General features: G+C 51.4%; 1 protein-coding gene across 1 annotated transcript in view; it reads left to right on the top strand.

The window, feature by feature from the left end:
• The window catches only part of Sema4d (semaphorin 4D), a 76,139-nt gene extending 48,697 nt beyond the window's left edge, over positions 1 to 27,442 (top strand). Inside the window, 14 exon segments of the mRNA XM_032919615.1 lie at positions 705 to 856; positions 2,041 to 2,216; positions 2,302 to 2,458; positions 3,454 to 3,550; positions 3,553 to 3,585; positions 3,588 to 3,674; positions 4,874 to 4,989; positions 8,021 to 8,193; positions 8,270 to 8,313; positions 9,575 to 9,904; positions 12,069 to 12,272; positions 22,313 to 22,522; positions 25,894 to 25,991; positions 26,761 to 27,442. Of these exon segments, the coding sequence (XP_032775506.1) occupies positions 705 to 856; positions 2,041 to 2,216; positions 2,302 to 2,458; positions 3,454 to 3,550; positions 3,553 to 3,585; positions 3,588 to 3,674; positions 4,874 to 4,989; positions 8,021 to 8,193; positions 8,270 to 8,313; positions 9,575 to 9,904; positions 12,069 to 12,272; positions 22,313 to 22,522; positions 25,894 to 25,991; positions 26,761 to 26,787 (1,904 nt within the window). The 3' untranslated portion in view covers positions 26,788 to 27,442.
• Positions 27,443 to 27,726: the final 284 nt, after the last annotated feature.

Below are 27,726 nucleotides of genomic sequence, written 5' to 3'. Positions count from 1 at the left end.
GCTAACAGACAGCATTGTTTAAATCTGCTACTGTCGTACCCCAGTCTACCCCATCCCTACCCCCCAAAAATACAGTTTGGGAGCCTTTAATAAAACGAGGCTCTGATGGGAAGGAAGTGGAGAATGTAGATACTGAGTTTGGGGTGTGGAGCCTCCGGGGTCTGGTCAGGAGGTGTTGAAATGTTTCTTTACTGCCAAACAAGATCTTCAGTCTGACTTCAGGGTGTGGATGATGGGGGCCTTTTGTCGGGTGTCTTTTCATGGGGATGCTGGCCAGTGATACTGGGCATTTTTTTTTTTTGAAGCCCCTTGATGTGGAGTCAGACTCTGGGGTCTGTGAGATACGAGGCAGCCAATTTCTCCTTGGGCCTCCCCAGGAGTCAGAATCTCAGCATCCTTCCAGTGGCTGACACTGGCCGATTTGTCCCTTGTTTAAATCAGCAGATACTCTGGTTTCCCAGACCACCCGCCAGCAGGGAGGCCTCACCTGGCTTCCTCTGTGGCTGCCTTGGTGAAGCTGAGAAGGGTGGCAGGCATCATCCGGGCCTGGAGTTCCCAAGTGTGATGCGTACTCTATAGATGTCCTAGCAGGGAAGCCGCCAGGCGCTAAGGCTGCGCTTGCTAGCCTGTGGCACCATGGGGAGCAGGTAGAGGGGTGGCATGGTGGCTCCATGTACAGAAACGATCCTGATGCCACTCCACAGAGCCTAGCTTCGTCTTCGCTGACGTGATCCACAAGAGCCCAGATGGTACGGAGGCTGAGGATGACAAGGTCTACTTCTTCTTTACGGAGGTGTCCGTGGAGTACGAGTTCGTCTTCAAGTTGATGATCCCTCGAGTTGCCAGGGTGTGCAAGGTGGGTGCTGCCTCCCCCGTCCCCACTCACACTCCTGCCGTGGATGCTGCCTGTCCAAGACGCCTCCCTCTGGAATCGCAGCCATATCCTATGGGTAGAGAACCCCGGTGGTAAAGTTTCATGGATAGTTGAGGCACAGTAAGAGACTCAACAGTGACAAGTGATAAAAGATAAGAGATGTGTGTGAACGGTTTCTTTTGACACCCAAAGTAGGATCAGGAAGATGGCTTAGTGGTTAAAGTGCTTGCCACGAAAGCAAAAGGACCAGAGTTCAAATCTTCAGAACCTATAGATGCTGAGTGAACCCCCTGTAATTCTGACTTAGAAAAGTGGAGATAGGGGCTCACTGGAGCCAACCTGCTAGTGGGACTGTCCTCATTGGCAAGCTCTGAGTTTGACTGTGAGACTTTGCCTCAAAGAATAAGGTGGATGGGACCTGACATCAACTTCTGGCCTCCATATGCACTGAGACCCAAACACTCATGTAGAAGTGCACCATGCACGCGCGCGCGTGCGCACACACACACACACACACACACACACACACACACACACACACACGCATAAAAGGAAGGAAACTCAAAGGGGGAAAAAAGAACCAAGGTGAGCATTTGTGATATTTTCAGTATGACTAGTCACGGGTAACTGAAATTGCAGGAAACCAAGACCACTCACACGGGAGCTGGCTTATTTCTCTCCAGCTCACGGTTGGGTACAGTTGGTAATTGTTTCCATTGTCTCCGTTGTTGACTCACTGAAAAGACTCGGGGGCTCTAGAGCTCTGTCTGGAATCGAGGAGGCAGAGAGGGCAGGAAAGGAGCTCTTAGTGGATACTCGGATGTTTGCCCAGGATGGCCTGTAGGGCCAGGGTCTGTGGTGGGAACGAGGCCACCCATCATTTGCTTATCTCCCGTGTGCTCCTCCCTGGGTCACAGCTGGGAAGGCTGCAGGAGCCAAAGCCAGTGGCACGTTGGGGTGACACAGATGTGGTTGTTTTGGTTGTCACTGAATGTGCCTGGCTCTTTTCGAGTTCTGTGACCCCGGCCCACATGGGAGTTTGCTTTGGTGACATAGCTTGTCTGCAGCAGTCTTGGGCTGGGCTGGTGGCTGGGGACATATGGACGCCTGCTTCTGTGGTTGGCCATCTGTGCTGCCTCTACCATGTGCTGTCTCTGGAATTCCAGGGCGACCAGGGCGGCCTGCGGACTTTGCAAAAAAAGTGGACCTCCTTCCTAAAGGCCAGACTGATCTGCTCCAAGCCAGACAGTGGCCTGGTCTTCAACATTCTTCAAGATGTGTTTGTGCTCAGGGCCCCGGGCCTCAAGGAACCTGTGTTCTATGCGGTCTTCACCCCACAGCTGTGAGTTAGCTCCTTTGTCACCTGGGGCCTGTTCACGCCGATGACCCCCTGCCCTCCTGACGCTCTCACGAATTCCCCTCCACAGGAACAACGTGGGTCTGTCTGCGGTCTGTGCCTACACGCTGTCCACGGTGGAGGCCGTCTTCTCCCGAGGAAAGTACATGCAGAGTGCCACAGTGGAGCAGTCTCACACCAAGTGGGTACGCTACAATGGCCCAGTGCCCACTCCCCGGCCTGGAGCGGTAAGCAGGGTGTCAGGCTCTGGGGAGGGCTCATCTTCTCTCTGGATCTCAGGGCCACACAGGTCCCAGAGCCTCCTGGCAGCATGTTGCATGGCAACAGGAGTCTGGGCGCCGGGCTGAGTGGCTGCTGGGCCTAGGGTGAAGGGTGAAGCTATTCTTTTCTCATCTCTTCCGTGTTGGGTAACAGGTCTCACTGCCTGCTGCCTGGGCGAGAGAGCGTACCACCGGGCTCTTTTGAGAAATGGGCATTGCACAATGGCCGGCTTGCTTCATTTTCTGTTTCCCGCAGAGAAAACCTGTTTGTCAGCATAGCCTAGGCGGTCTCCTGAGCCTGCCTGTCAGCTGGATAATAGGAACCATATTCTTTCCTCCTAGAGACAGTAAATTTGTAAAGAAATTTCTAGGGTGGCTGAACGTTGTTGCCACACTGTGAGTGGGCATGGGGCAGGGTGGCTTTTGGATAGCACCCTATCTGGCCCTTAAGGCTCTCCCAGGTCAGACCTCTCTGTGGGTGTCTGGCCTTGACCCCTGGTTATTCTCACCTGCGCGCTGTGTTCAATGAAACATGGAGAGAGGGGGCTGGGACAAAACAAAAAATCTTTCCAACCTTGTTTTCTTTCATGCTACCTAGGTAGAATTTGGCTGTGTGTGTGTGTGTGTGTGTGTGTGTGTGTGTGTGTGTGTGTGTGTGTGTGTGTGTGTGTGTAAAACTATTTAACAAGCTTCTTTTGGCACACTTTCTTCTCGAGCTCTCTTCTCACAGAAAAGCTGCTAAATGCATGCTTTTTAATTTGAGAAGTTTGCTGAGTGTTTTCATTGACTATTAATTTCCTTCACCAACCCGTGACTGTGATTTAAAAACACAGCTCTTTGTTTCTGGGGAAGCCACCTTCCCGTTAGTCTTGGGAGAAGTGTGACTGGGGCCCTTCAGGGCTCTTCTTCTGTGCTCCGTTGATGCTAAGTGGGTGTGTCTCCACGGTGCTTTTACCCCACAGTGTATCGACAGTGAGGCCCGGGCAGCCAACTACACCAGCTCCTTGAATCTCCCAGACAAAACGCTGCAGTTTGTCAAAGACCACCCTTTGATGGACGACCGGTGACGCCGATAGACAACAGGCCGAAACTGATCAAAAAGATGTCAACTACACCCAGATAGTGGTAGACAGGACCCAGGCCCTGGATGGGACCTTCTACGACGTCATGTTCCTCAGCACAGGTGGGTTCCCGGGTGAGATTGGGAAATTCGCTTAGTCCTTTGTGGGTAAGAGCTGGTCTCTCCAGGTGCCAGGAAGGCTTGTGACAGCAGAAGTTTCTGAGGCATCACAGCATCTGGAATTCTGAATCTCCGTGACTATCAGGCACCTCAGGGGCCGGTTACTAATGCAGGCTCCACACATACCTGGGCTGGAGTGGAGTTAAATAGTCCCTGTTGTTCTGGGACCAGTGGGGTAGCCTGGTATTTCTGAATTGGTAGTGGGAGACTCCACCCCCTACTGAGACTCCACCCCCTTCTGAGACTCCACCCCCTTCTGAGACCACTCCCTTCTGAGACTCCACTCCCTTCTGGGAGCCAGGGTCTGTCCCACTCTTAACTGCCTTTGGAGGCACATCTCTCAGACAAGTCTTCTGGGATGGGGATGGAGAGCTGGAGCTTGGCAGATGCTAGAGCCCCAGGGGCTACCCTTAGGGCTTCCCAGGTGGCTTGAACACTTTGCCCTCGCCTGCCTGTCTGGGCCCCTAACCTCCCCTGGAGGACCAGTGGAGTACAACAGCCACCTTACACCGAGTGTGGCTCAGGTGTCAGGGTGTGATCTTGTTGATGAAGGTCATTGGACTCCACCATGGGACAGAGCTGTCCTCTTTTGAGTGAGCGCCCCATTGAGGGGGTGACTTTGAGCGTGAGTGGTTGCCTTCACGGCTGGAGTCTCTGCTGGTTTCATTTCTGTTGCCGGGCTAAATTAAAACGCCCCGACAGAAGCACACCTAGGGGAAGACGGTTTATTTGCCTTTTATGTTGGGTATCGTCTGTCATTTTGAGGGAGTCAGGGCAGGAACTTAAGCAGCGAGTCACGTCATATTTGTAGTCTAGAGCACAGAGAAATGAATGGACCCTCGTTGTCCGCTTGCTGTATCGCTTGCTGGGCTACCTCTGCTTAGCTAGCCAGCTCTCTTCACTTAACATTGTCCACGGGATGGTGCCTTCCACAGTGGGCCAGGCCTTCCCACGTCCGTTGACAATCAAGACAGTCCTCCACAGACCTTTCAGCAGGCCAAACAGATCTAGGCCATTCCTCAGTGGAGGCTCTTTCCAGACGATTCCAGGTCGCACTAAGTTGTCACTTAAAACTAACCAAGGTGGCGCCCTTGGCATTTCCCTCTAGGACCTCCTTGCTCACCTGTGTTTTGACCTTGCAGACCGGGGCGCTCTGCATAAAGCTGTCATCCTTGCAAAAGAGGTACACGTGGTTGAGGAGACCCAACTCTTCCAGGACTTCGAACCGGTCCTGTCTCTGCTGCTATCATCAAAGAAGGTAATGTGGTCTGAGGGGCAGGTCCAGGCGCTTGTCTCCCTCGGGAGCTTCTCTGTGACTAGGACTAGATAGGATGCTCTCAAGGCTTGGCAGCCTCTGGTCTTCCTGGCCCGGGTGAGCTGACCTTTAGACTCTCAGAGCAGTCTTCCATGGGATCTGAGGCCTGGGAGGAGGACGGCAGAGTCAGGGAGGTTGATGTGCTAAGCCCCTAGAGCTTTTAGGAGGTCACTAACCTGGGAAAATGTCTTTGTGCCGTGAACTTGAAAGAATGCAGACTGTAATGCTGGTCAAGACACTTACTAATTTTTAAGGAGAAATAACAGGTCACCCTCTAGAGCTCCCCCTGCCACACCATCCTGTGCATCCAGCTGCCTTTGCAGAGGCCTCAGTCATGGTCGCTTGGCTCTGCACTGTGGCTCCCACAAAGCCATGGAAACACATAGATGACCAAACCTGCCCTTGAACCCTTGAAGCCAAGCTCTGCATCACCTGAGGTTTTCATAAGAAGCTTCAGCCAGGTAGTGGTAGTGCACACCTTTGATCCTGGCACTCGGGAGGCAGAGGCAGGTAGATCTCTGTGAGTTCAAGGCCAGCCTGGTCTTCATAGTGTGTTCCAGACCAGCCAGAATGATGTAGGGGGAGACCCTGTCTCCAAACAACAACAACAACAACAGCAAATTAATTAATTAAATATTTTTAAACCCCTGAATGGGGCACAGTGGTTCTTCATACCTATAGTTTCAGACCTTAGAACATGGAAGATCAAGAGTTCAAGGCTAGTCTTAGCTACATAGCAAAATCAAGGCCAGCCTGAACTAAGTGAAACCCCATTGTAAAAGTCAACTGATACACAAAAGTCCTTTAGGTGGTGGAGTCTATAGAAAAGGCCCGGGGGCTGGGTTTGGTTCACTGGCTGGAACCTGTTTCTTATCCACTGGCCTTGGGAAGGCCTGGACACCACATTTTATGTCTAGGATAGAGCAGTGAGGTTCAGAATGTGGGCTGTCTCCCAATCCTGACTACGCTGTGCTGCCACGTGACCCTGGGCGTCACTGTGTGATCCTCATAAGGTGGTCTCTCTGTGTGTAAGCTTCTCATAATGTGACTGTGAGCATGTGAGCCTCCTGGGTGCTAAGGACAGACTTTGAGCAGCACTGAATCCAACTAGGAGCAGGCTCAGCGGCCACCTGCCCTGCTTCATAGCTGCTGGCCAGAGGTGCTCCCCTCTCCTTGCTAGGACTGTGCTGTAACCCACTGAACAGATGGGTCCAGGGACACACTTATGGCTTCAAGTGTCTCTGATGCCTGCCTCTGGGACACTGCTGAACTCTGTGGCCTGGTGTTACCTTTCCCTGTGGACTGCACATCTGTGGGCCCCATGTCTGCTGTTCAGTTCTCTTTAAGTAGCTGGCCACGGCAGATACCCAGGGCCCATCAGTCTCACCCGTGTGCTGACCACCTGCCACCGTCAGGTACGATGCTGACCCTGGCCTTGCAACCACATGGCACGCTCCTGTCCTGGAAGTCAGAGCCTTGCATGTGCTAAGCTCTGTGTGGTTACACATGGTGGTGGGGGTGGTGGGGGTGGTGGGGGGATTGGCCTATTCTTGTGGCTCTGTGCTCACAAATGCAGGCAAATGGGAAATCACACGGCAGTGTCTCTTGCTGGGTTAAGCTTGATGGCCTTCCGTTTGTTCTTTGCACGACGTTGATAGACGTGGTCACATTGGCCTGCCAGATTCAGAGATGAATGATAAGGAAGTGTCCTTAGCACAGGTACCTACTGTCTGTCACAAGACAAGGCTGGCATTTAAAGGCTCTGGCCTGTGGCTTCCAGCTGCAGTGCTGCGTCACCTACAGAGAGTCCAGGAGAGCAGTGGGGGATGTCAAATTAGGAGTGGGAAGCAGCTGAAGAGGGCTGTTACATGGGTTTTCTCAAGACACAAATGAAAGTCTCTTCACCCCAGGCAGGGCACTGAGGACAGACCAGTCCAGCTCAGCGAGCCAGTGAGTTATGGGGGAGTTAGCTACAGAGGAAGAAGGAGGGTTGATTTACAAGCCCGTGGGTGACTCAGAGGCAGCTGCATGGACAGCCTACCCCAGCATAAGCGACATTCACAAAAGCTGCAGCGAGGGAACTCCCTGCACGACTGGTAGGCAGCTCGGCAGGACAGAGCCTCGTCTCTGACAGCACTTGTGTATTGCTTATATAACCCTGGAGGAGCGGGGGCTTGTGAATCTTATTACTTGTCAGGCTTCCTTTACTGAGGGTCTTGTGAGCCTCCCTCCGCCCTCCGGGAGGACACGTTTCAGTTGGGCAGAAACAGAAACGGAGTTGTCTTTTCTCGAAAGAGAAGCTGCTTCGGGAGGGACGGCAGTACGCCCCGCCACAGGTCTAGCCCCAGATATGGAAGGGTGGTATCAGATCTGCGATTCCTCAGGTGGTGTTTGAACCCTCCTGGGGTATGGGACACCCTATATTTCCATACGAGATTTCTGTCTTAGTGTGCTTTTTTTTTCTGTTGCCATGATAAACCACTCTGACCAAAAGCAGTTTGGAGAAGAAAACATCTGTTTTGGCTCAAACTTCCAGGTTGTAGTCTGTCCTTGAGGGAAGCCAGGGCAGGACCAGAGACCATGGAGGAAAATGGCTTATTGGCCAGCCCTCCTGGCTTCTGCTTAGCTACTATTTTACAAAGTCTAGAACTATCGGGGTGACATCACCCACAGCAGGCTGAACCCACCTACCATTACCTAGCAAATAAGAAAATGCCCCACGGACAGGTCCCCGGGTCGATCTGATGTAGGCAATTCCTCAGCCGCAGTTCTCTGCCCCGCAAGCGTGTCAAGGTGACAATGAAAACTAATTTCAGGACGCTGTCGTTTAGGTCTTGGTAGTCAGGCCTTGTGGCCTGTTCTGAGCCAGGGAGTCTTTTCCTCCGTGCAGTGCTTGAACGCAGTGTCTTCCCAGTCTCGGGACTTCCCAGTGCCCATGTCCTCCTTACACCTGCCGTCTGTCTCTCATGCACAGGGGAGGAAGTTTGTCTACGCTGGCTCCAACTCAGGAGTGGTCCAAGCTCCCCTGGCCTTCTGCGGAAAGCATAGTAGCTGTGAAGACTGTGTGCTAGCACGGGACCCCTACTGTGCCTGGAGCCCAGCCATCAAGGCCTGTGTTACCTTGCACCAGGCAGAGGGCTCTAGCAGGTATGAGTATGGTTAAGACTGTGTGCGTGTGCCCGGTGCACAGGCTAGAGAGTAATGTGCGCCCACTGTCTTTTAGGGGCTGGATTCAGGACATGAGTGGCGACACGTCCTCGTGCCTGGGTGAGTGGATCTCCTTTGTTTCTGCACTTGGGTTGGCAAATTTCCTGGGGCGTCAGTTCCGCGGTGTCCTGTGTCCCTGTACGACTCGTCTTCCTCCTCTCCAGACAGAAGTCAAGTGTCACGCAGCAGACCTGGTGGACCTGTGGTCTTTCTCTGTCCCTTTGGTTACAGAAAGAGGGCTCACAGCCACACGGGGTATATCGGTTCACGGGAAAGCATGCCCTGTCCCACACCAAGTTCTTCTGTTCCGCTTAGCGGGGCCCCGTAGACAAAACCCGAGCCTGCTAGGAATTGAGAAAGAAGGAGTCCTTGGGTATGGTTCGATAGCCCTAACCTAAAAACAGCACTCAGGAACAGTGGGGATCAGTGTCATGCTTCGAGGAGCAAAGTCTTACCCTAGAAAGTAGTATCTTGACACTAGGGAGACGGCTCCGTTGGTAGGATCTGAGTTCGATCCCCAGAACCCATGTAACAACTGGGCATTGATGGTCTATGCTTGTGACCCCAGCCCTAACGAGGGTGAGGCAGGTGGGTCCCTGGAGCCTGCTGGCCGCACACAGCCTAGTTGACTAGACAAGTACCAGGAAAAGACAAAGTGGGGTGGAGGTGGGGAAAACTGCTATCTGAGGGTGACACTCGGTAGATTTCTGGCCTCTTTCTATATAAACACACACTTGGCATCAGATTGCTTTCAGGCTCTCTGTGTAAGGTGTCACAAATGACAAAGAATTCCATGTTGAGACTTCGGCCCCCTTCCAAAGATAGTCGTCTTGTTTTCTACATGCAGATATTCCCAAACCCAAAGCGTTTCCCATCTCCCATATTTCAGACAACAGACACGGTTATGATTAGTTCTGGTGTCCTCTTTGGGGAGGGGAGGACCTTGCTGATGGCTAGCTGTCAGGGAATAGCTGTCCCTGGTTGCTAGCTGGCCTGCTTCAGCCATTAGCAGAAGTGTTTGTCAGCTGACTGGGTGTAGGTGGGGCTGCTGAGAATGCCCAGCCCCTCAGTCTGCTGAGTTCTCTCCAGGGCCAGGGTGAGACTAGAATTTCTCCGAGCTGTCACCAGTTTGTTCACTGTGGTGGGGTTGGGGCTGCTGTAGGGTCACAGATGTCTTTACCATGGTCCTGAAGATGGCACCTGGCTCCAGTGGGCAGACGTCTCGTGCCACCGTCCTGTGGGTATTAACCTGTTTTTTGAAAGCAGTTGAGCGATCAGGTGGAGGTGTGTGACGGTGAGCACATTTATTTTGATGTTCCAGATAAGAGTAAAGAGAGTTTCCATCAGCATTTTTTCAAGCACGGCGGCACAGCAGAACTCAAGTGTTTCCAAAAGTCCAACCTGGCCCGGGTGGTGTGGAAGTTCCAGAACGGCGAGTTGAAGGCTGTGAGTCCCAAGTATGGCTTTGTGGGCAGGAAGCACCTGCTCATCTTTAACCTGTCAGACGGAGACAGCGGTGTGTACCAATGCCTGTCAGAGGAAAGGGTCAGGAATAAAACGGTCTCCCAGCTACTCGCCAAGCACATCCTGGAAGTGAAAATGGTAGCTCGGATCCCCCCGTCACCTACCTCACAGACTGCTCAGACAGAAGGTAGTAGGATCACATCCAAAATGCCAGTGGCGTCTACCCAGGGGTCCTCTCCTCCTACCCCGGCTCTGTGGGCAACCTCCCCCAGGGCTGCCACCCTACCTCCCAAGTCGTCCTCCACCGGCACGTCCTGTGAACCAAAATTGGTCATCAACACGGTCCCACAGCTCCACTCGGAGAAGACGGTGTATCTCAAGTCCAGTGACAACCGCCTGCTCATGTCTCTCCTCCTCTTCCTCTTTGTCCTCTTCCTCTGCCTCTTTTCCTACAACTGCTACAAGGGCTACCTGCCCGGACAGTGCTTAAAGTTCCGCTCAGCCCTGCTGCTCGCAAAGAAAAAACCCAAGTCAGATTTCTCTGACCTGGAGCAGAGCGTGAAGGAGACGCTGGTAGAACCTGGGAGCTTCTCGCAGCAGAACGGCGACCAGCCCAAGCCAGCCCTGGATACCGGCTATGAAACCGAGCAGGACACTATCACCAGCAAGGTCCCCACCGATCGCGAGGACTCGCAACGGATCGACGAGCTCTCCGCCAGGGACAAACCGTTTGATGTCAAGTGTGAACTGAAGTTTGCAGACTCGGATGCCGACGGGGACTGAGGCCAGTGTGTCCCAGCCCGTGCCCCTCCGTCTTCGTGGAGAGTGTTGTGTTGAACCTATTCAGTAGCCGAGTCTTGTCACTGTGCACCAGCCTCAGTCCCTTGTCCCTTTCTCTCTTGGGTTGAGCCTGTGACTTGTCCCCTTTGTCCTTTTGGGAAACAAGTATCTATTCAAGCCTCAAGTCCGGCAGTTGTTGGAGCGCTTACTACACACCTGAGCCCTTTGTGTCCTGGGGGAGAGATGGCCACCTCCGTGGGCTGAGAAGAACTACCCCTTCCTCTTCCGCTCCTCGAAGCAGCCACTGAGAGATAATTTAATTCCAGATTGGAAATGACCTTTTTGGTTTATCAGATTGGTAACTTAATCTGCCATCCAGGTGGCACGGACGTTTTTCTTTCACTTTGTTATTTTTTTTTAGGATTTGCGCTCCTACTGTGTTGATGTCTTAGGTCATTTTTTTTTTTTAAGTTACCAGAGGAGATGTTTTGATATTCATGAGAAGAAGAACATTTTCTAGATTTTTTTTTTTGGTTACATATTGAGATAAAATATGCCTCTGTTGCTTAAGATTCTCAGGGATAGACTTGATTTTTGCTAATTTCTTTCCTGCTGTTCGGAACGTAGGCCTAAAACTGTCTCTTGAGCTCACACACTCACCCTTTCCTTTTGGTGGGGTTTTTTTTTTTTTGTTTGTTTTATTAATCTTATTCATTTCGAAGGATTTTCTTTATGAGCTTTTGTTTTGTTTTTGTTTTTGTTTTTCTCTTTTTCCTGCCGTACATCTACGAGGTGGGTTTTGAGTGAGGACAGGTGGCCCAGTGGCTTCGGGTGGCCCAGCGGCTGTGGGTGGCAGTTGAGCTGGTCCTGTGAGGGGAGGAGGGCTTAGACTCCACGGCCCTGCTGCTTCTCGGCACCTCCTGTCCCGATGGGTGGCGTCTTCATGAGGATCACATCTTGTCTCTCCTGGCTTCCATCTTGTACCACTGCCCTTGGACTTCCGCCTTGACTATCCACAAAAGACAGAAATGGGCTGGCTAGTTGGGCTCCCAGCCTCGGACGGTGGCCGCAACGTCCCGTGTGGGCGGCTGCCGCTGCAGCCTGACTCCTGCCGGTGTCTTTCAGGATGTGAACGGGTGGTACGAATCTTGACATTTGTTTCTCACTTCCTGTGTGTGAAACGACACTCATTCCATGTAGAGGGTGACGGACTCTGGATCCCCCCTTGTCGTGTAGACACTCATCTTCAGCGTGACCTGGTCCTACCATTCGGTGTAAACATTTGTGTTTATAAGATTTACTTTGTTTTTATTTTTCTACTTGGAACTGTACATATTTGAAAAAGTTACCCAAATAAACCAGAAGCTTTATCGTTGACTGGGCGCAGCCTTGCCTAAGTAGAGGCTGTGTGGGTCCTGCTGGCCTCTGTGATGGCCCTGGCTGGGGGGTGGTCCTGGGATCTTGCCTTTTCTCATCTCATGCGTCCAGTTTCTTGCTTTACCTTCTCCTTCGTGGGAATGGTTCTGATGACTTCTTCCTCAGTGCCTTCTTTTCTGTCCTCTGTCTCACAGCCTCATCTCCTAAGTCCTTCCCTCCTCCTGGCTCCTCTCTGTCCTGTCTGGGCCCTGACTCATCTTCTCCCAGAAGCCCTGGGCCGGCCTTGGCCTCGGGGCCCAACAGCCGTAAGCAGGTCGCCTTGCTGCCACCCTTCTTGAGTGACCAGGCACAGCGGGTGCAGGCGCTGGGGACCTTCTACCTCTTCTGCCAGGCCACAGGTGAGTGAGTTGAGGGCCTGAGTGTCCGTGGCTGTCTCCTCGCTCTGCCCTTAGCAGGTTCAGCTGTCCGTGCTTTCAGCCCCATGGATCCCGGGATAAACGGTCAACAGCCAGCGTGAGGCTGTTGCTATAGTTACTGTAGGGGCCATCCAGCATCTTGCCATAAAGGTACAGGTGTTGGATCTTCTGAGCTTGTAGGCTGCTGTGCTGTAGAAGCAACTGTAGCATGGGCACTGTTGCATGTCAGGAAACTGGAGTACAGGACAGGAGAGAGCCTTGCTAACCTGGGTTATGGAGGGAATTCAAGGCCAGGCTGGGCAACTTAGCCAGACCCTGTCTTGGAATTATAAAGTAGGAATAGGGATATATCCAGTGGTAGAATGCATGACTAGCAAAGTACAAGGTGCCAGTCGTGGCATAAGTAAATTCATAAATAAGGCATAAAACCCATAAGGTGGGGGCTTTCTCCCTATGCTATAGAAATACTACATAAGGACATGTACTCTTGAACGATGCCCAGAGGGGCTGGAGAGATGGCTCAGTGGATAAGAGCACTGACTGCTCTTCAGAGGTCCTGAGTTCAAATCCCAGCAACCTCGTGACAGCTCACAACCATCTGTAATGAGATGTGATGCCCTCTTCTGGTGAGTCTGAGAGATGCCCAGAGCCCCCATCTCTACCCGTGGGCTTTGGCCTTTGTACAGAAGTGAGGAATAGAGTTGATTTCAAGGAAGAACAAATCCGGTTCATCTTAAAATTGCTTTTGTATTATGGAAGCCGTGGAGAACTGTGCTCTGTGTTTGGTTAAATTAGCTCCAGGATCCCAGGGGCCTAAGTTCTCTGCGATGACTGCAACATGCCGTTGGCAGCTGGTGACCCCGGGGAGGCTGTGGAGGGTGGACAGAGGTTGCTGTGGACCTGTGTACCATGACGTGTCACCAGTGAATACATGCCACTGATTGCCTTTCTGAGTTGGGTACCCGGGCTGCTGCCCCTGGACACCTGAGTTTCAGCCTCCCTCCCCAAGTTTCTGGGTCTCCTGGTGTGTATCACCGTGCCCGGTGGTCCCCTGGTCTCGTGCTGTGGACCAGGCCTTCATGTAGACACCTGTCTGTCCTTCAGATTTTAAGATGAACCATTTAATTATTTACGCCTGTGTTCACCGATGTGCGTGCGTAAAGGTGCAGAAGCCAGTCACACGTGGTTGTACATCACCTGGTGTAGATGCTGAGGACGGAACCTGGGTCCTCTGCAAGGGAAAGCAGGTGCTCTCCACTGCTGAGCCATCTCTCCAGCCCTTTCTCCAGTCTTTTAGCCTCAGGCAGCCGAGAGAAAATCCCATGTCTTTTAAGGGGTAGGCCATCACATTTGGGGGAGTGTTTTCAGGTCTCCGGTACTATTAGCCAGGCTTTCTTACACAGTCCTCTGCTGTGGGAGAGAGTGAATGACTGGGCTTTCCTTAAGGAAGATAAGACATCGTTGTTATGCACAGAAAGTACAACATCAGGCATTTCAGCATGGGGGAATTTGAAGCAGGGAGTTTTTTGCTAAGGCGATGGAGAGCCTAGGGGTGATACCAGCATGAGTGGTAGCGAAATAAAACCTAACTCACCCTTGCCAAGCCTCTGAGCTTGAGCCTGCACAACCTGCGTCTACCCTTGCCGGCAGTGCTACTACCCTGACACTCATGAGAGGTACCGTGAGAGGCAGGAGATGTGTTCTTTGAACTTCTTAGTGACCTAAGGGAACACTGGAAGCCAGGGGCTGAGGAGCCATGGCTGGGGACTGTGGGGACCAGTAGTACGCAGTGTGCGAGTGGGAACTGAAGTGGGAGGAGTATCTTCCTTTCCCAGCCCCTCAGAGTGGATTGAGCACAGGCTGGGGAGACAGTGATTAAAGTACTTGCTGTAAGAGTGTAAGGAAGGGGTTCTCGTCCCTAAACCCCATGAAGTCCTGGGTAGGCTTGGTGACCCACCTGCAGTTCCAACCTTAGAAAGTGGAGATTGGATCCCCAGAGCATGCTGGCCAGCAAGATTAGCCATTTAGCAGTGCTCTGGGTTTGATTGACAGACCCTGTCTCTATGACTCTGATAGCCTCAGGCTTTTGCATGCGTGTACACACAAGTGCACACATATACAGTGTCTGCCTTTGCATGCATCTACACACAAGTGTGTACACACACACACACACACACACACACACACACACACACACACAGAGTCTGTGTCTTGAGCTGGCGTAGGACCAAATCCCCTCTCTTGCTCTCTTTTCTCCTGTCTTTTTTTCCACAAACATTTGACCGCATCTGGCCTTTCTTTCTGTCCTGTCCTCCACCATAGTACAGCACCTTAAGGAAAGGCTTGGTGATGTGCACTGCTGGTTATGGCTGGGCAGCCTTTGATGGTGTGAACCTGTAGGGGCCTCTGCTGGCCCTGTGGCTTTGAACTAAACTCCCTGTAAGTTATGTCTGAAGTCTCATGTCTCGCTAAGGAGGCAAAGGCAGCTGTCCCAGGTGAGACCGTAGTTGGCTCTCCTAACGTAACCACAGTCCATCCTACGTGCCTGGGGTGGGGCATAGCAGGGCAAAGGAGGACACGTTGGGAGCCTTGACCTGGGTTTTTCTTTCTCCTAAAACAGCTGTTTGTATGATTGCCGTAAGTGGCTTGGGGCTGGCTGATTAAAGGCCTAGCAAGCTGTTTTTAGAACACGAGACTTAAAGAGGGGGTGAACAGGGACTCTTCAGTTCCTTGGTGTATGTCCTGGTGCCCACTCTGGCTCTGCTGGTGACACTGAGCTATCTTGGGGAGTCTCACCCCTCCAGAGGGTTGATCAGAGGTCAAGTAGACAGCAAGGCTTTTACTTGGGACTGGTCTGCCCACTCCGGCTCCCACCCAGGGCCTCTGTGTCATCTGGGTTGGATGACTGTTTTCACAGGGTATGAGGCAGTTCAGACACCCTGCTCTGCATACCCAAGTGAGAGGACCAGGGCATGTAGCATCAGGAGACACGAGAGCTGCCCCAAGCATGGCTGCGGGGAAAGTCAGGCTGCCCACAGCCTAGAGATTGCAGGAGCTCTCTTTTAGTGCCAGGAAAAGCAGCAGGATCTCAGGCACTGCCTTCCTCAAGTCTTTGTGCCCCAGTCTGCAGGCCAGCACTGAGGTCCTGGCACACGCAGCCAGGTGCGTGGGGACTGGAGCTGCTGCACTGTCTGACCTTAACTGAAGGTGCTTCCCAGGGGTCCTGACATCACTGGTAGGTTCACGATTATTCTCTCCGGCTGCCATGGGTTGGCATGTGTACAGCGCACACCACACTACACATCCTCACACATAGGCCATGCCCCACACACCACATCACATACACTACATCACAGCCCACGATGTATGCAATGCCACACACACAAATAAACCAGGCACCACACATAACCCCCACATGATCTCCACTACACACACCACGTACACATCACACATACCCCCCAACACCACACATACAACTACCCTCTGCACACATAACACCCAGTACCACACGCCACATACATCACATCTTACATGCCACACCCCACACACACCATGACACATCATACACCACCCATACCACATCCTAACATACATGCTTCCTATGTGTACCACATGGACCATATTACATGTATACACTATGTACTCAGTCCCTAAACACTACACACATCACACAAACCCCTTATGTATCACACAGCACACTTAACAAATGGCACACACACACACACACACACACACACACACACCACATAGCACACAGCAACACCACATCTTACCTACGCCAAATACCTACACAAGTTACACAGGCTACAGATGGCCCACACCATAAATGTACCACTCAGTACCATGTGCGTGCAAACCTTACAAACGTAAGACGCTTGGTTGAGGTTCTTTACTCACAGCATAAGCAAATTGCCTTTGCCAAGCGAGGTTCCAGGCCAAGCACCCGTACATTCCCCAGTCCCCTCAGTTGGCTCGTTTCAGGTATGGATTTGGGGCCCCTTAAGAGAGTTGAGGAAATGGGGTGGTGGGAACTATGAAAGCTGCTTCCTCTCCGGGGCCTCCTGGGGTCTGGGCAGCTTCAGGCTCTGGGCTCACAGAGACTTTTGGGGCCCCTCTCTCCCACTTGCTGATGAACACTCATGGAGGCCTCTCTGGATGCCTAGGTGGGTGGGGCTGGAGAAATAGAGTCCTTGGTACCTCCCTATCTCAAGGAGGGCAAGGGCACAGAAAATGGTTTCCCATATCCATGACCTTTAAGAGCATCCTCAGCCACTGGGCCTTTTCCTGGTTCTGGACTTTCAGGGGGTGGGTGTGTTAGAGATCACATGACCCTTACCGTGAGACTCAGGCTGGATGCCTTGTAACGTTTCCTGGAGTATGCCGTAAGGTCTAGGCTGCCTGCTGCTTCAGTTGACTGGTCCATCCTTAACGCAGACGAGATGTCGGCCAGCCAAGGGCATCAGACTCGTCCTTGAGCAGGCAGTATCTTTGGTTCCCCAGAGTCCAGAGCCCAGCTTCCTCATTCTGAGGGCTCACTTCATTCCGCAGCCCGAGGAAGCCATTGGTGGCTAAATCATCATCTCTCAAGACCACCGGGTGCAGTCCCGATTACCTGCATGATGAGGTGTCTGGGAACAGGGACAGGGAGAGGGCTTCAAGCTTAAGCCTCCCCTCATAGGTAACAGACGCTTGTACTTGATCTAAATTCCAGGCTGGCAAGGGCCAAATGAGATGCCATGTGGGCTAGCAGCAGGCTGGACTAATGGCATGTGACCGCTGCTGGGGGAGCTCATGATCTGAGGCTCCAGTATGAGAGAAGCTCCTAGGGGAAAAAATTATGCTTAAAGTTCTGCCTGGTCCTAGACTGCTAATCTGTCTTGGGTGAAATGGAATGGCAGAGTAAGACCCTGAGACTGAGGCAAGCTTTGAAAGAGCCCTTGGGGCCAGAGTGCAGGCTTTTGGGGAGTGCCCAGCCCATGGGAAGAGGTGGGTCAGAATCCTTCCCGGGAGGCTTAGTAGCCACTGACTTGATGTCGGGAAGAACCGTGTGTGTGTGTGTGTGTGTGTGTGTGTGTGTGTGTGTGTGTGTGTGTGTGTGTGTGTGTGTGTGTGTGTGTGTGTGAGAGAGAGAGAGAGAGAGAGAGAGAGAGAAGTTAGTGGCCTTAGTAGCCACTGACTTGATGTCAGGAAGAACCGTGTGTGTGTGTGTGTGTGTGTGTGTGTGTGTGAGAGAGAGAGAGAGAGAAGTTAGTGGCCTTAGTAGCCACTGACTTGATGTCGGGAAGAACCCGTGTGTGTGTGTGTGTGTGTGTGTGTGTGTGTGTGTGTGTGTGTGTGAAGTTAGTGGCCAAATACCTGACAAAGCAACTTAAGGGGAGGTTTTAATTGTGGTTCACAGTATGAGTCCATGAGGAACGCAGCAGAAGCATGCACCTGTAGTCAAGTAGCAATGGTGCACACGTTGGTGATCAGCTTATGGTTTGACACCCCCACCCCAGGGCGGGGCATCACTGTATAGCCTTGGCTGGCTTGGAACTATGTAAAACCACGATATCTTCCACTTCCCAGAAGTCCTCCTGACTCTACTTCCCGAATGCTGGGATTAAAGGTGTGTGCCACCTCGGCCAACTTCCCAGGCATGCCTAGGGACACATCTCCTAGGTGGCTTTAGATCCTGTCAAATAGACAATGTCACATGAAGATATTCGAGGCGGGTAGCACAAGACAGAAACAACTGTTAGCTTCAGTGAACTCCTAACTGGGACGTGGAAAGAACTCTGGGAACCCTGTGGGTAGAATATGCCTGAGCATCTGTGACACCTAGGTCCAGTTCTGGGACCACCACCCAGAGGGCACAGCACTGAGGGGTGGCACTGCCCACTGCTTTTAACGCTCCTTCTCCCTCTCTTTGATTCCCGCAATCAGAAGGAACTGGATAGTTAAAGAACCAACAGAGAGTAAGTACCTCTTCCCCTCTTTCGTGGCTGACAGTTGTGGCAATTTTAACTTCACAGGCGCTGTGGTGTGGGGTTTGTGGCCAGTGTGGCCTACATGTTTCTACTTCCCACCACAAACTTGATCTCTCAGGAGCTTTGCAGTAGAAGGTTCCTGTTCATGGGATTTGGGGATTGGCTCCAACTCAAGCCAAGTAGATTCCCTGCCGGAGGGTTTGGTGATGAGACTCCTCCAGTCCTCTGTGTTCATGACTGGAGTTAGTGTCCCACGTTCATTCTTTGGTTGTAACACCTCAAGCATAAGTTCTTCCACTTGGATTGTAGGTGGACGCTCGCCTGCAGAGGAATGGCTAATGCAATATGGTTCCATGAAAAGGCACTGAGTACTATGCAGAAGGAAGTGCTTAGCCCTAAGATCTGCAGCTAACACCCAGGATCCTACCCGCTAGGAATCCAAAACCACAAAGCTATACCTGTCCTGGACCTATACAGGCTCCATCGTGCCATTGTTCCCTAGTCAAACTGTTTCACAACTATTTAAGTAGTGTCTGCGTAGTATTAGGTATTCTAAAAAAATCTAGAAATGATTCAAAGTCTTCAGGAGGAGGTTCATGTAGGTTTCCTGCAAACATGTCTTTCGATGTCCTCAGGGATCTAGAACTGAGGCCCTGAACATACTAAGAGATGACTCCCATTGTGCTCCCCGGTTGATGGACATCTGTACTCGGATGTGCATGCACACGCATGTAGATGTGTTTGTGGATGCTTGTAAGTACGTGGAGGTGTCAGTGGCCAGAATTGAAAACACTTGAGTAGAAAGCAAATTGTAGAATTTCATTTTAAGTCTATAGGTCTTGTCTGCTGGTCTGCAGCCAGATGGGTAGACACGGATGCGTCTGGAGCATCTTTGGAATGTCCCTCAGAGACTGGCACACTCCTGGCCTTGAGGACATTTGCTTTTTAATTTTTAAAATTTATTTATCTGTTTAGAGACAGAATCTTAGAATGGATCCCTGGCTAGCCTGGAATTAGGGCACTTTATATATATATATATATATATCAGGTTGGCCTTGAACTTATGGTCAACCCTCTGTCTCTGCCTCCTGACTACTGGGCCTATAAGACAGGTGTGCTTCACCACACCCAGCTCAGTCCTTCTCAATGGCTTTTTTAATTATAAAAGTAACATTTGTATTTTTTATTAATAAGCTCTTGGAAACATAAATTAAAAATTCAAGGGGCTGGAGAGAGGGTGCAGCAGTGACTAAGACCATTTGTTTTGGGAAAGGACATGGGTTTGATTCCCAGCACCCAAGTGGTGGCTCACACTGACTGAGCTCCAGTTCCAGTGGATCCAATGCTGCTTCCTCGGGCACTCCATGTTTGTGGTACATTGATAACATGCCAGCAAAACACCATACACACAAAATAAAGCCAATCCCCAGGCTGCGGAGGTATTTCAGTAGGCAAAGCGCTTGCTGTGAGGCATGGGGACTGGACGTTTGGTCCCAGCATGCACCTCATGTCTGGCAGGCAGTTCCAATAGACCACCTATATCCCAGTGCTCCAGAGGTGGGAAAGGGAGATCATGGAGCCAGTCTAGCTGATCCAATGAGATCATGGTTTAGTTGAGACCCTGCTTCTATTTATAGTGACAAGCAATCGAGGAAGATACTTGATTGACATCAACCTTCAACCCCCACATGTATGGGCACACCCTAGCACACCCTACATTCTGTTAACCCTCTGGAGCCCTGCCAAACACTCTGTACTACATGCTTTCCATTTTGCCTTTTTTGAAATCAGTTTTTCTCTGAGAGTGTCGTGACTGTCACTGTAGTGTCACTGTAGCCACTGTAGTGGCTTTCTACCACTTTTGTGTCCCCACCCCACCCCACCCCCAGGGCATTTCCTAATTGTGACTAACAGAAACAGCCTGTGGTCCTCTAGTTGTATTACTGCCTTGGATTCGTCCCTGGGATTGTCCGGTTGTGGGTGTACTTGGTCCAGCTTGAGAGGAAAGCTTGTGACAACACATGAGTAATTGATGAGGGGACCAGATGAAGATGAACAGATGCCAAGGTTGGTGAAGTGAGGAGACTTCATGACTAAAGTAATGAACTAAAAATCTCTCCAAAAGTCTAGTCTGAGGGGCTGGGATCCTGTTTGTATAATGGTCACCTAGACTGCACGAAACCCTAGGTTAGATCCTCAATACTTTGTCAACTTGTTCAGGAGTGCAGGCCTATGACCCTGGCATGTGGAAGGTGAAGGCATGGGGATCACAATCTCAAGGTCATCCTTCGCTACATAAAGATAAGGCTAGCTTAGGCTACACTGAGATCCTTTCTTAAAAAGAAAAAATATATCTCCAACCCGTGATTAAGAAGTCCAAACTCCCTGCCTAGCACTATTCCTTCCCCAGGGTAAGTTTTCCCACCCTTGGCCACCCACACACCCTGGCCTCACAGCTGGGGACAATGCCAGGTGATTCTTAAGAGTTCCCAGGTTCTCCCTTGGTTGTTGGGTTTTTTGTTTGTTTGTTTGATTTTTGTTTTTGTTTGTTTTGTTTTTCCTGCTCAGTGTTTGAGCCCCTGGTGGAGATTGCTAGCTCCTTTCTCCCCTGATTGAGTGTCTCCCATCAAACCAGCCTTCCATTCCTGGCTGGGCTGGCATCAAGGGAACCTAAAGACCCATCCTCATGAGGTGTTCTGGTCAAGCAGGGGCTGCCCTTGGGGATTCGATGTGCTTTTGCCACGTTAGGTCAGGTGACCTCAGCTCATCAGGAGGAGGGAGGCTGAAGGAAATGTAGGCACCGTCAAGAACCAGCACCCTCAGCAAGAGATGCCCTTGTTCATGCTAGTGGGGTACTTAACTGGACCCAGGCAGGTGTGTGTGTATGTCTGTCTGTCCGTCCATCAGTCCCTGGCTGGAGGGTCCTGGCCTACCCAGCTCAGCTTGGTATATCACATACCTGGCCACAGTAGCAGACGAAATGTAGCACAGCACCACTAGGCTGGTTTAAACCACCATTGGGCCATCTTCAGCCAAATCCCAGGTAGGGCCAGGGAGTGAAGCAGGGAGTTTAACTGCTTTGTTTTGCCTTCTTCCTGGATGGAGTACAGCCTGTCCTAGCGTGGCCTGAAGCGCTGTGGCTCTAGGATGAAGTCTGAGATCCAGACTATACATACCCATAAGTCAGCGCGAACAGGGCGGTGACCTGTTGCCATCACAACTGGTTTTGGCACTGTGACCAGAACTCAACCTTTCTTTACAATTCCCTAGAAATGAAAACCCCCCAGACACCCTATAAGGAATTAAGGATCTGAGGTTCGCTCTTCTAGTTTGGGTCACAGAATCTCTCTCTTCTATTGGATGCCCCTGCTTTACCCACTTGACCCTGTGTGTCAGACAAGTTGAAGTCCCCCACAGTGCCCCCTTGAATGGGATGTAGTGGAATTAGTGTGAATAGTGTGGTGGAAACAGGTGGCCTTAGTCTTGATCTATTTTTGTTTTTTAAGACAGAGCCACACTATGCACAGAAATCCTTTTGCCTCTGCCTCCTGAGTGTTGGGATTAAAGGTATATGCCACCACACTTGGCTATTGTCTTTATCTTTTCAGTAATTACTGTAAAAACAAAAAACAAAACCTCTAAGAACTGGGCATGGTGAGGTAATACACACATGGAATCCTGGCATTTGGAGGGTGGAACCAGGGATCAAATATACCCTCAGAATGTGTACCACGCCTCCGGATACTCGCTGGGTACTTCACTGGGTAAGGGGTGTACAGTGCAACAAGCAACCAGGGGTTGAGGTCCTGTGTTCTCAAAGGCACAGGACATTCAAGTGTGAATCAAGGCGCCTGGCATCAAGAGGCCTAAGAGGAGGTGAGGTCTAAGGGTGGGTGTGGCACTTAGTGGTTTAGCCCTTCCAGGAGAGACCTGGTACAGAGCTGGAAGCTGTCCTGTGTCACTGCTCATCTATTTGGGACCAGGATGGCCCTTCCTTCAGGCAGCTCCCTCAAGTGTCCGGTAGACATGTGGAGAGAGTCCATGTGCCCACAGGTCCAGCAGACATCCGCTTCATCTGGGAGAAGAACAGGCGTGTCCTGGAGACGTGTGTACCTATGCAGACCCATGCGCTGCCCGATGGCAGGGCCCATGCCCTCAGCTGGCTTCGGGACACCATCCAAGAAACCACGGAATACAGCTGCTCTGTCCTCTCCTCAGCAGGGAACCAGACCTCAAAGGTTCACGTCACTGTGATGAGACATGGTAAGTGCGATCCATGCCAGCAGCGACCCTTCGAGGGCCGGTTGTCACTGTGTAGCTTCAGTTTGAGGAGTAACCTATTTGCCTTGTGCTGGGGGAGACTTAACTTTTCACTGTTATATGGTAGACTGATGTACACATGAGCACACAGGCACTACAAACACCCACACACAGCCGTATATATGCCGTATGTATGTATGCCTGCATATATACACACACATACCGTGGATGCCATGTGATTACATGTACAGACCACTTTCACCGCACACATACTGTATACTGCTTGCCTCCCACTTTCCTATATGGCGACCTAAATTTATGTTGTAAGAGGTTAGGAAGAGGAGGCTACTGATGAAGTGCTTACTGTGCCAGATGCGTTTGATTCCCAGAGCCCAAGTAAACTGAGTACAGAGTTTGTGAGGCTCAATTAGTAAAGCCAAGTGAGTGACCTAGTTGGATCCGAGACCCATGTAGTAGAAACAGAGAACTGACACCAAGTTGTTCTGATTTCCACACACAGGTGAACATGGGTGTGTACTTTTTTTTTCTTTTTTCTTTTTCGGGGCTGGGGACCGAACCTAGGGCCTTGTGCTTGCTAGGCAAGTGCTCTACCATTGAGCTAAATCCCCAACCCCGGGTGTGCACTTTCAATAGAAGAATGTAACAGTAAAGTCTGGGTGTGATGGTACATGGTTGTATTCCTATTGCTAGGGAGGTAGAAGCAGGCAGATCCCTGGGCTCACTGGCCTGATAGCCTAGCCCAGACAGCAGGCCCCAAGACACAGGGAGATCTGGTCTCACCAAACATGGGGGATGGCTCCCGGGAAATTATATCTGGGATTGATCTGACCTCCACTATGCTTGTGAGGGTACACACACCCCTTCCCCATTCCCCTTCCCATGTGGTGTACCTCTGCTGATTCCCAGTTGCAGGACACTCAGTTACCAAACACCCTGGCTTGTTATCACCCCTCAGCTGTCTGTCAGAGCCAAGGTGCCACTTTTGGATGGCTGTTTTGAAGCAGTCGCTCATGCTGCAGCCTAACTGGCTTTCCTGTGAAGCTCCCACCTCAGATTCCCGCGTGCTGGGACAGGATGCAGCATACTTGCTTGGGGTCGCTTGTCACTTGGGGAGCAGAGTTCTGTCTTCACGTTGGACCAAGGGTCTGACTTCCTGGGTGTTCTTTTATTGAGTGGCTGGTTTTTATACAATGTCTTGAGGCATGTGTATGGAAGCAAACCTTTTGAAAGCTTGTATCCCTTGAGTGTTTGTTTGGTTGAGTACCCAGACTTCCTGACCCCACTCTGGCATCTGAGGGCCCAGTTTGCTTGTGCTGGGCCCTTTACCTGAGACATCCCCCACTTTTTTGAGAGTCTCACTATGTATCTGTCACTTGAGGCCTTTTAAAATTTTCTCTGGAAGCTTCTTTTCTCAAGCAGGGATAATTCAAAATGGCTTGGCCTTTGTACACTTTCCCACTGGCACATTAACTGAGTGCCCTCGCCCGCCTGTTCAGGGGCGTTTTCTTGACGGTGTTCACTGTTCTCCACCTACTGTTCAGGATCTTTTCCAAGCTGTGAGAATTGAGCTGCTTCCGTAAGGCGATGTTTTCTTTCCTATCATCTCTTAACTCTTCTAGTTCCTCATGCATTTTTTCATCCTTACCTTCCAAACTATGGGTTCTTTTAGAAATGGAGTTTTTGGCTTTATTGCATTTTGCTGGCTTGCTGCTGCAGATCTTCTCTTTGCTTTACAGAATAGGAACAGTCCTCATTCTCCGAAATTTTCTTCTCTCCAAGTTGCCCTTTTCAAAGCACGGGATCTGGACCAAGTAGCATCGGCATGGCTTGGGGCTCACTGGGAAGCCAGTGGTCAGAACTACAGGGGTTCTGAGTCAGAACTGAGGCCCCTGCACATGTTGTGCACGGTGCTGATGGGACAGGCTGGGGCTCAGCTCTTCTCTTGGCTCTTACAAAATGCAAGGTTTGTCTCCGCAGAGCTGGGACTCGGCATCAAAACCTAGCAGTAGCCCAGACTTAGAATAACTTAACAGGGCACTGCAAGGGTTGAAAGAGGGCAGGGCTTCCTCCTTTCAGTGTTGAATGTCCACTTGAACTGTCTGCTGTGTACCCAATCCAGAGACCTTTTGTTCTACACTAAGGCAGAGGGAAAGTTGTCACTGGTGGGGCAGTCTTTGAAGCTGTACACACATGACCGTGTTACTCCTCCCACTCCCCATATCTAGAGGACTCAGGTGCTGTACCACAGGCCTTGCTGTGAAGCTGTCTTGGGACAGCAGCTGTGTCTCAAAGCTTCCCACGTTCCAGGTCCCCTGGCAGCTTCCTCCAGTACTCTCTTCATGGTTTTACACACATACAGTAAAAAGTTCCTCCACTGTCCTTTAGTGGGTTCTAGAGAAAACAATTCACCATCCACATCTGAGCAATGGCCTGGTACCTGGCAATCAGGATGAATCAGAGTTATCAGAAGGGGCTTGTGGCTTTCAAATTCTCACCTGGAATTAGGGCAGCACTAGCAACAGCTACAAAATCACCTTGACAATCACGGGGAGAGGTGATTGTTAGTTGGAGGGCCCACCCTGCTCACTTGTGCTGTCAGAATCAGTGTGCAGGGTTCCCAAGGATCGCTGGAAGAACTGGCTTCTCCCCCTTCCCTTTGGCTAGCAGGTCTGAGCTTCAAGTAGGGGTTGCCATGGCACTGAATGAACTGGAGCCTTCACACTGTGGGCTCATGTTCATGGGACTATTTCTGACGTTGGCATAAGCAGCAGTTCAAGGACACGATGTTATCTCACCCTTGCATGCAGTTGGGGTTGATTTCAGAATCCAAGAGAAAGCACACTTAGAGGACCATGAAGAATGAGAGGTGAGGGAAATCTTCCCCAACTCCCAAATCCATAGCCATGTTGGCTTCCTAAAATCCTACCAAGTTTAGTAAGAGCTGTGCTGACATTTGAGCTTCCATACCTGCCCTTATTGAAGGGCCCAAAGGCTCACCAGCAAAGTGGGGGTCTCTGTCACCTGTCACAGCTATGGGAATAGGGCCTTTGCCATCTAAAAAATGACAGTGGGCAGTGGGCTACAGAATGAGTTCAAGGCCAACTAGATCAACAGGGCCAAACTGTCTCAAAAATAACCAACTAGTAATGAAATGTAAACTCCACAGCTCCCCAGAGCTCTGCTGTGGCCCCTTCAGGCCACTGAGGGATTGATTCCCCCAGGGGGACAGGCTGCCAGAGCAGAACTGGGACTCACCCACCCACTCAGCCTACAGTGTGGTCCTGATGGACAGTGTGCACCAGTAGCAACCTGGGGGCTGCAAAGCTGTGACCTTGCTTCTGCTTGTCTTCCAGAGGCACTACAGCAGGAAAAGTGGAACCAGGAGCTTGCTGCATGGCGCGTGGTGGCTGGGGAGCATGACCGGCTGATGCAGGGCTGGAGGAAGGCATGGGTATGTACTTGCCCACCAGGGAGCTTCCGCAGGTAACCGCTATTTTGCCAGTGGGCTCCTCTGACTTCCTCTCAGCCTGTAGACAAGTTCTGCTTCTCTATTACCCTGTGGGAATTCTGCGCTGTTACTGAGGCTATCAGATACAACAGTGGTGTAAGAGGAGAACAAGACACGTTTTAGGTCATGCCCAGGCCAGGAGCTTTGTCCTAGGTCCCAAGGCTGCTCTAGTCCCTGGCAGGTCTCCTGGAACTCACTGCTTTCATGGGAGCAGGAGACTTGCTGCTGTGGAAGACCATGGAGAGGTGGGTTGTCACTACCTCTAAGCTTGTGGAAGAGAAGCTTCCTCAGGAAGGGTGCCCTCACACAGGCTCAAGTCAGTGTGCTGCCCTTCAGCCAGGATTTACCCTGGGATGAGCTGCCACACACAAGTAGGAGTTCGAACCTTGGGCGGCCTGAGTATGTGGTTAGATAACTGCCAGGCTGTCAGTGAGCACTGCTAGTCCCCTCTCTCATCAGAGCCCAGGCAGATCTCCCTCCAAGGTCGCCTTTGACACCAGGAGATGCCAATCATCTTAGTCATTGCCCACAGCCCCTTTCTGAAGGCAGGAGCCTGCCTAGTCAGCAGGGGCTCACAGAATACTTGTTTGAAGCTAGAGCCCACAGCGCTGCTTTTGAGTCCTTGGAGAAAGCTGCATACTTTAAGCCCCGGGGCTTGGGGCTAGTCTACTAGGCCCAGAACTCAAAACCACCTGGTGTTTCTGTTTCTCAGGAAAGCTGCAGCAAGGATACCTTCTAGCGCCTGAGGCAGCGCTCGGTGGATCCCACGTGACCTCGCTGGCAGCAGCTGCAGATGTACGTGGTGAAGGCACAGCACCCACAGCGCCAAGCTTCTGTGTCTTGGCTGGCTCTACACAGCGTTTGCCACAGCCTGAGTGTCCCTTCTAGAGGCTGGGAATCGCAAGGCTTGAACTGCACAGGCCTGAGACAGAGAGCAAGACCTCCTAACACGTAGCAGAAAGCTAAGCCTGCCTGGCAGACAGGGAGCTGAGCTGTTTAGGAGGCTCCCCACCCGAGCAGATGACCGAGCAGTCCGTGAAGGCTAACCCGATGGCAGCCACCCTGCATTCTTCCCAGGACTTCATGCACTCCTGCTCCTCCCCCAGGGTCAGCACAGCTAACCTCGCTCCGGTTCTGCTGATGTGGCCACCCAGGAACAGGTTGATCTACTGGGATAGGAGAGCTGAGACTCCACATGAGGATATTTTGCCTTAAACCTTGAGTGATGATGAAGTTGCTCTTTGCTTATCTCAGAACCCAAGGCTATTTTCCAAAGCACAGTGCTTCCCACCTGTTCACCCTGTCAGCGCTCCGCTTCTGAGGTAGAAAAGCCAAACAGGTCAATTATGCAAATCTCCTGGTGCCGTATTAAACTGTTTTCCAGTGCTGAGTTAGCATGTCTTTAGGTCTATGTTACAGTCGGTCTTTGAAGCTTGTGGGTGTGTGTGACCTGGGGAGGTGTGGCCCAAGACCTGCTGAGCCTTTAATCTTGGCAGACATGTCTCTTCTTGTCAATCATAAAACCTAAAACTCTGTTCATAACAAAGCCACGCCCTTCTATGATACCTGGAGACACTGCCTTGCTCAGCCTGCAATGTCCCTTGTTTCTGGGACAATGAATCAGGTGAGCTTCCAGGTGTGGGGTTAGCTGCAGATTGGTAGGGACCCTGATGGTCAT

This window comes from Rattus rattus, chromosome 14 (assembly GCF_011064425.1).
Source record: "Rattus rattus isolate New Zealand chromosome 14, Rrattus_CSIRO_v1, whole genome shotgun sequence".
NCBI lineage: Eukaryota > Metazoa > Chordata > Mammalia > Rodentia > Muridae > Rattus > Rattus rattus.
Note: the sequence above shows the minus strand (reverse complement) of the source record. Positions and strands in the feature narration are given on the sequence as shown.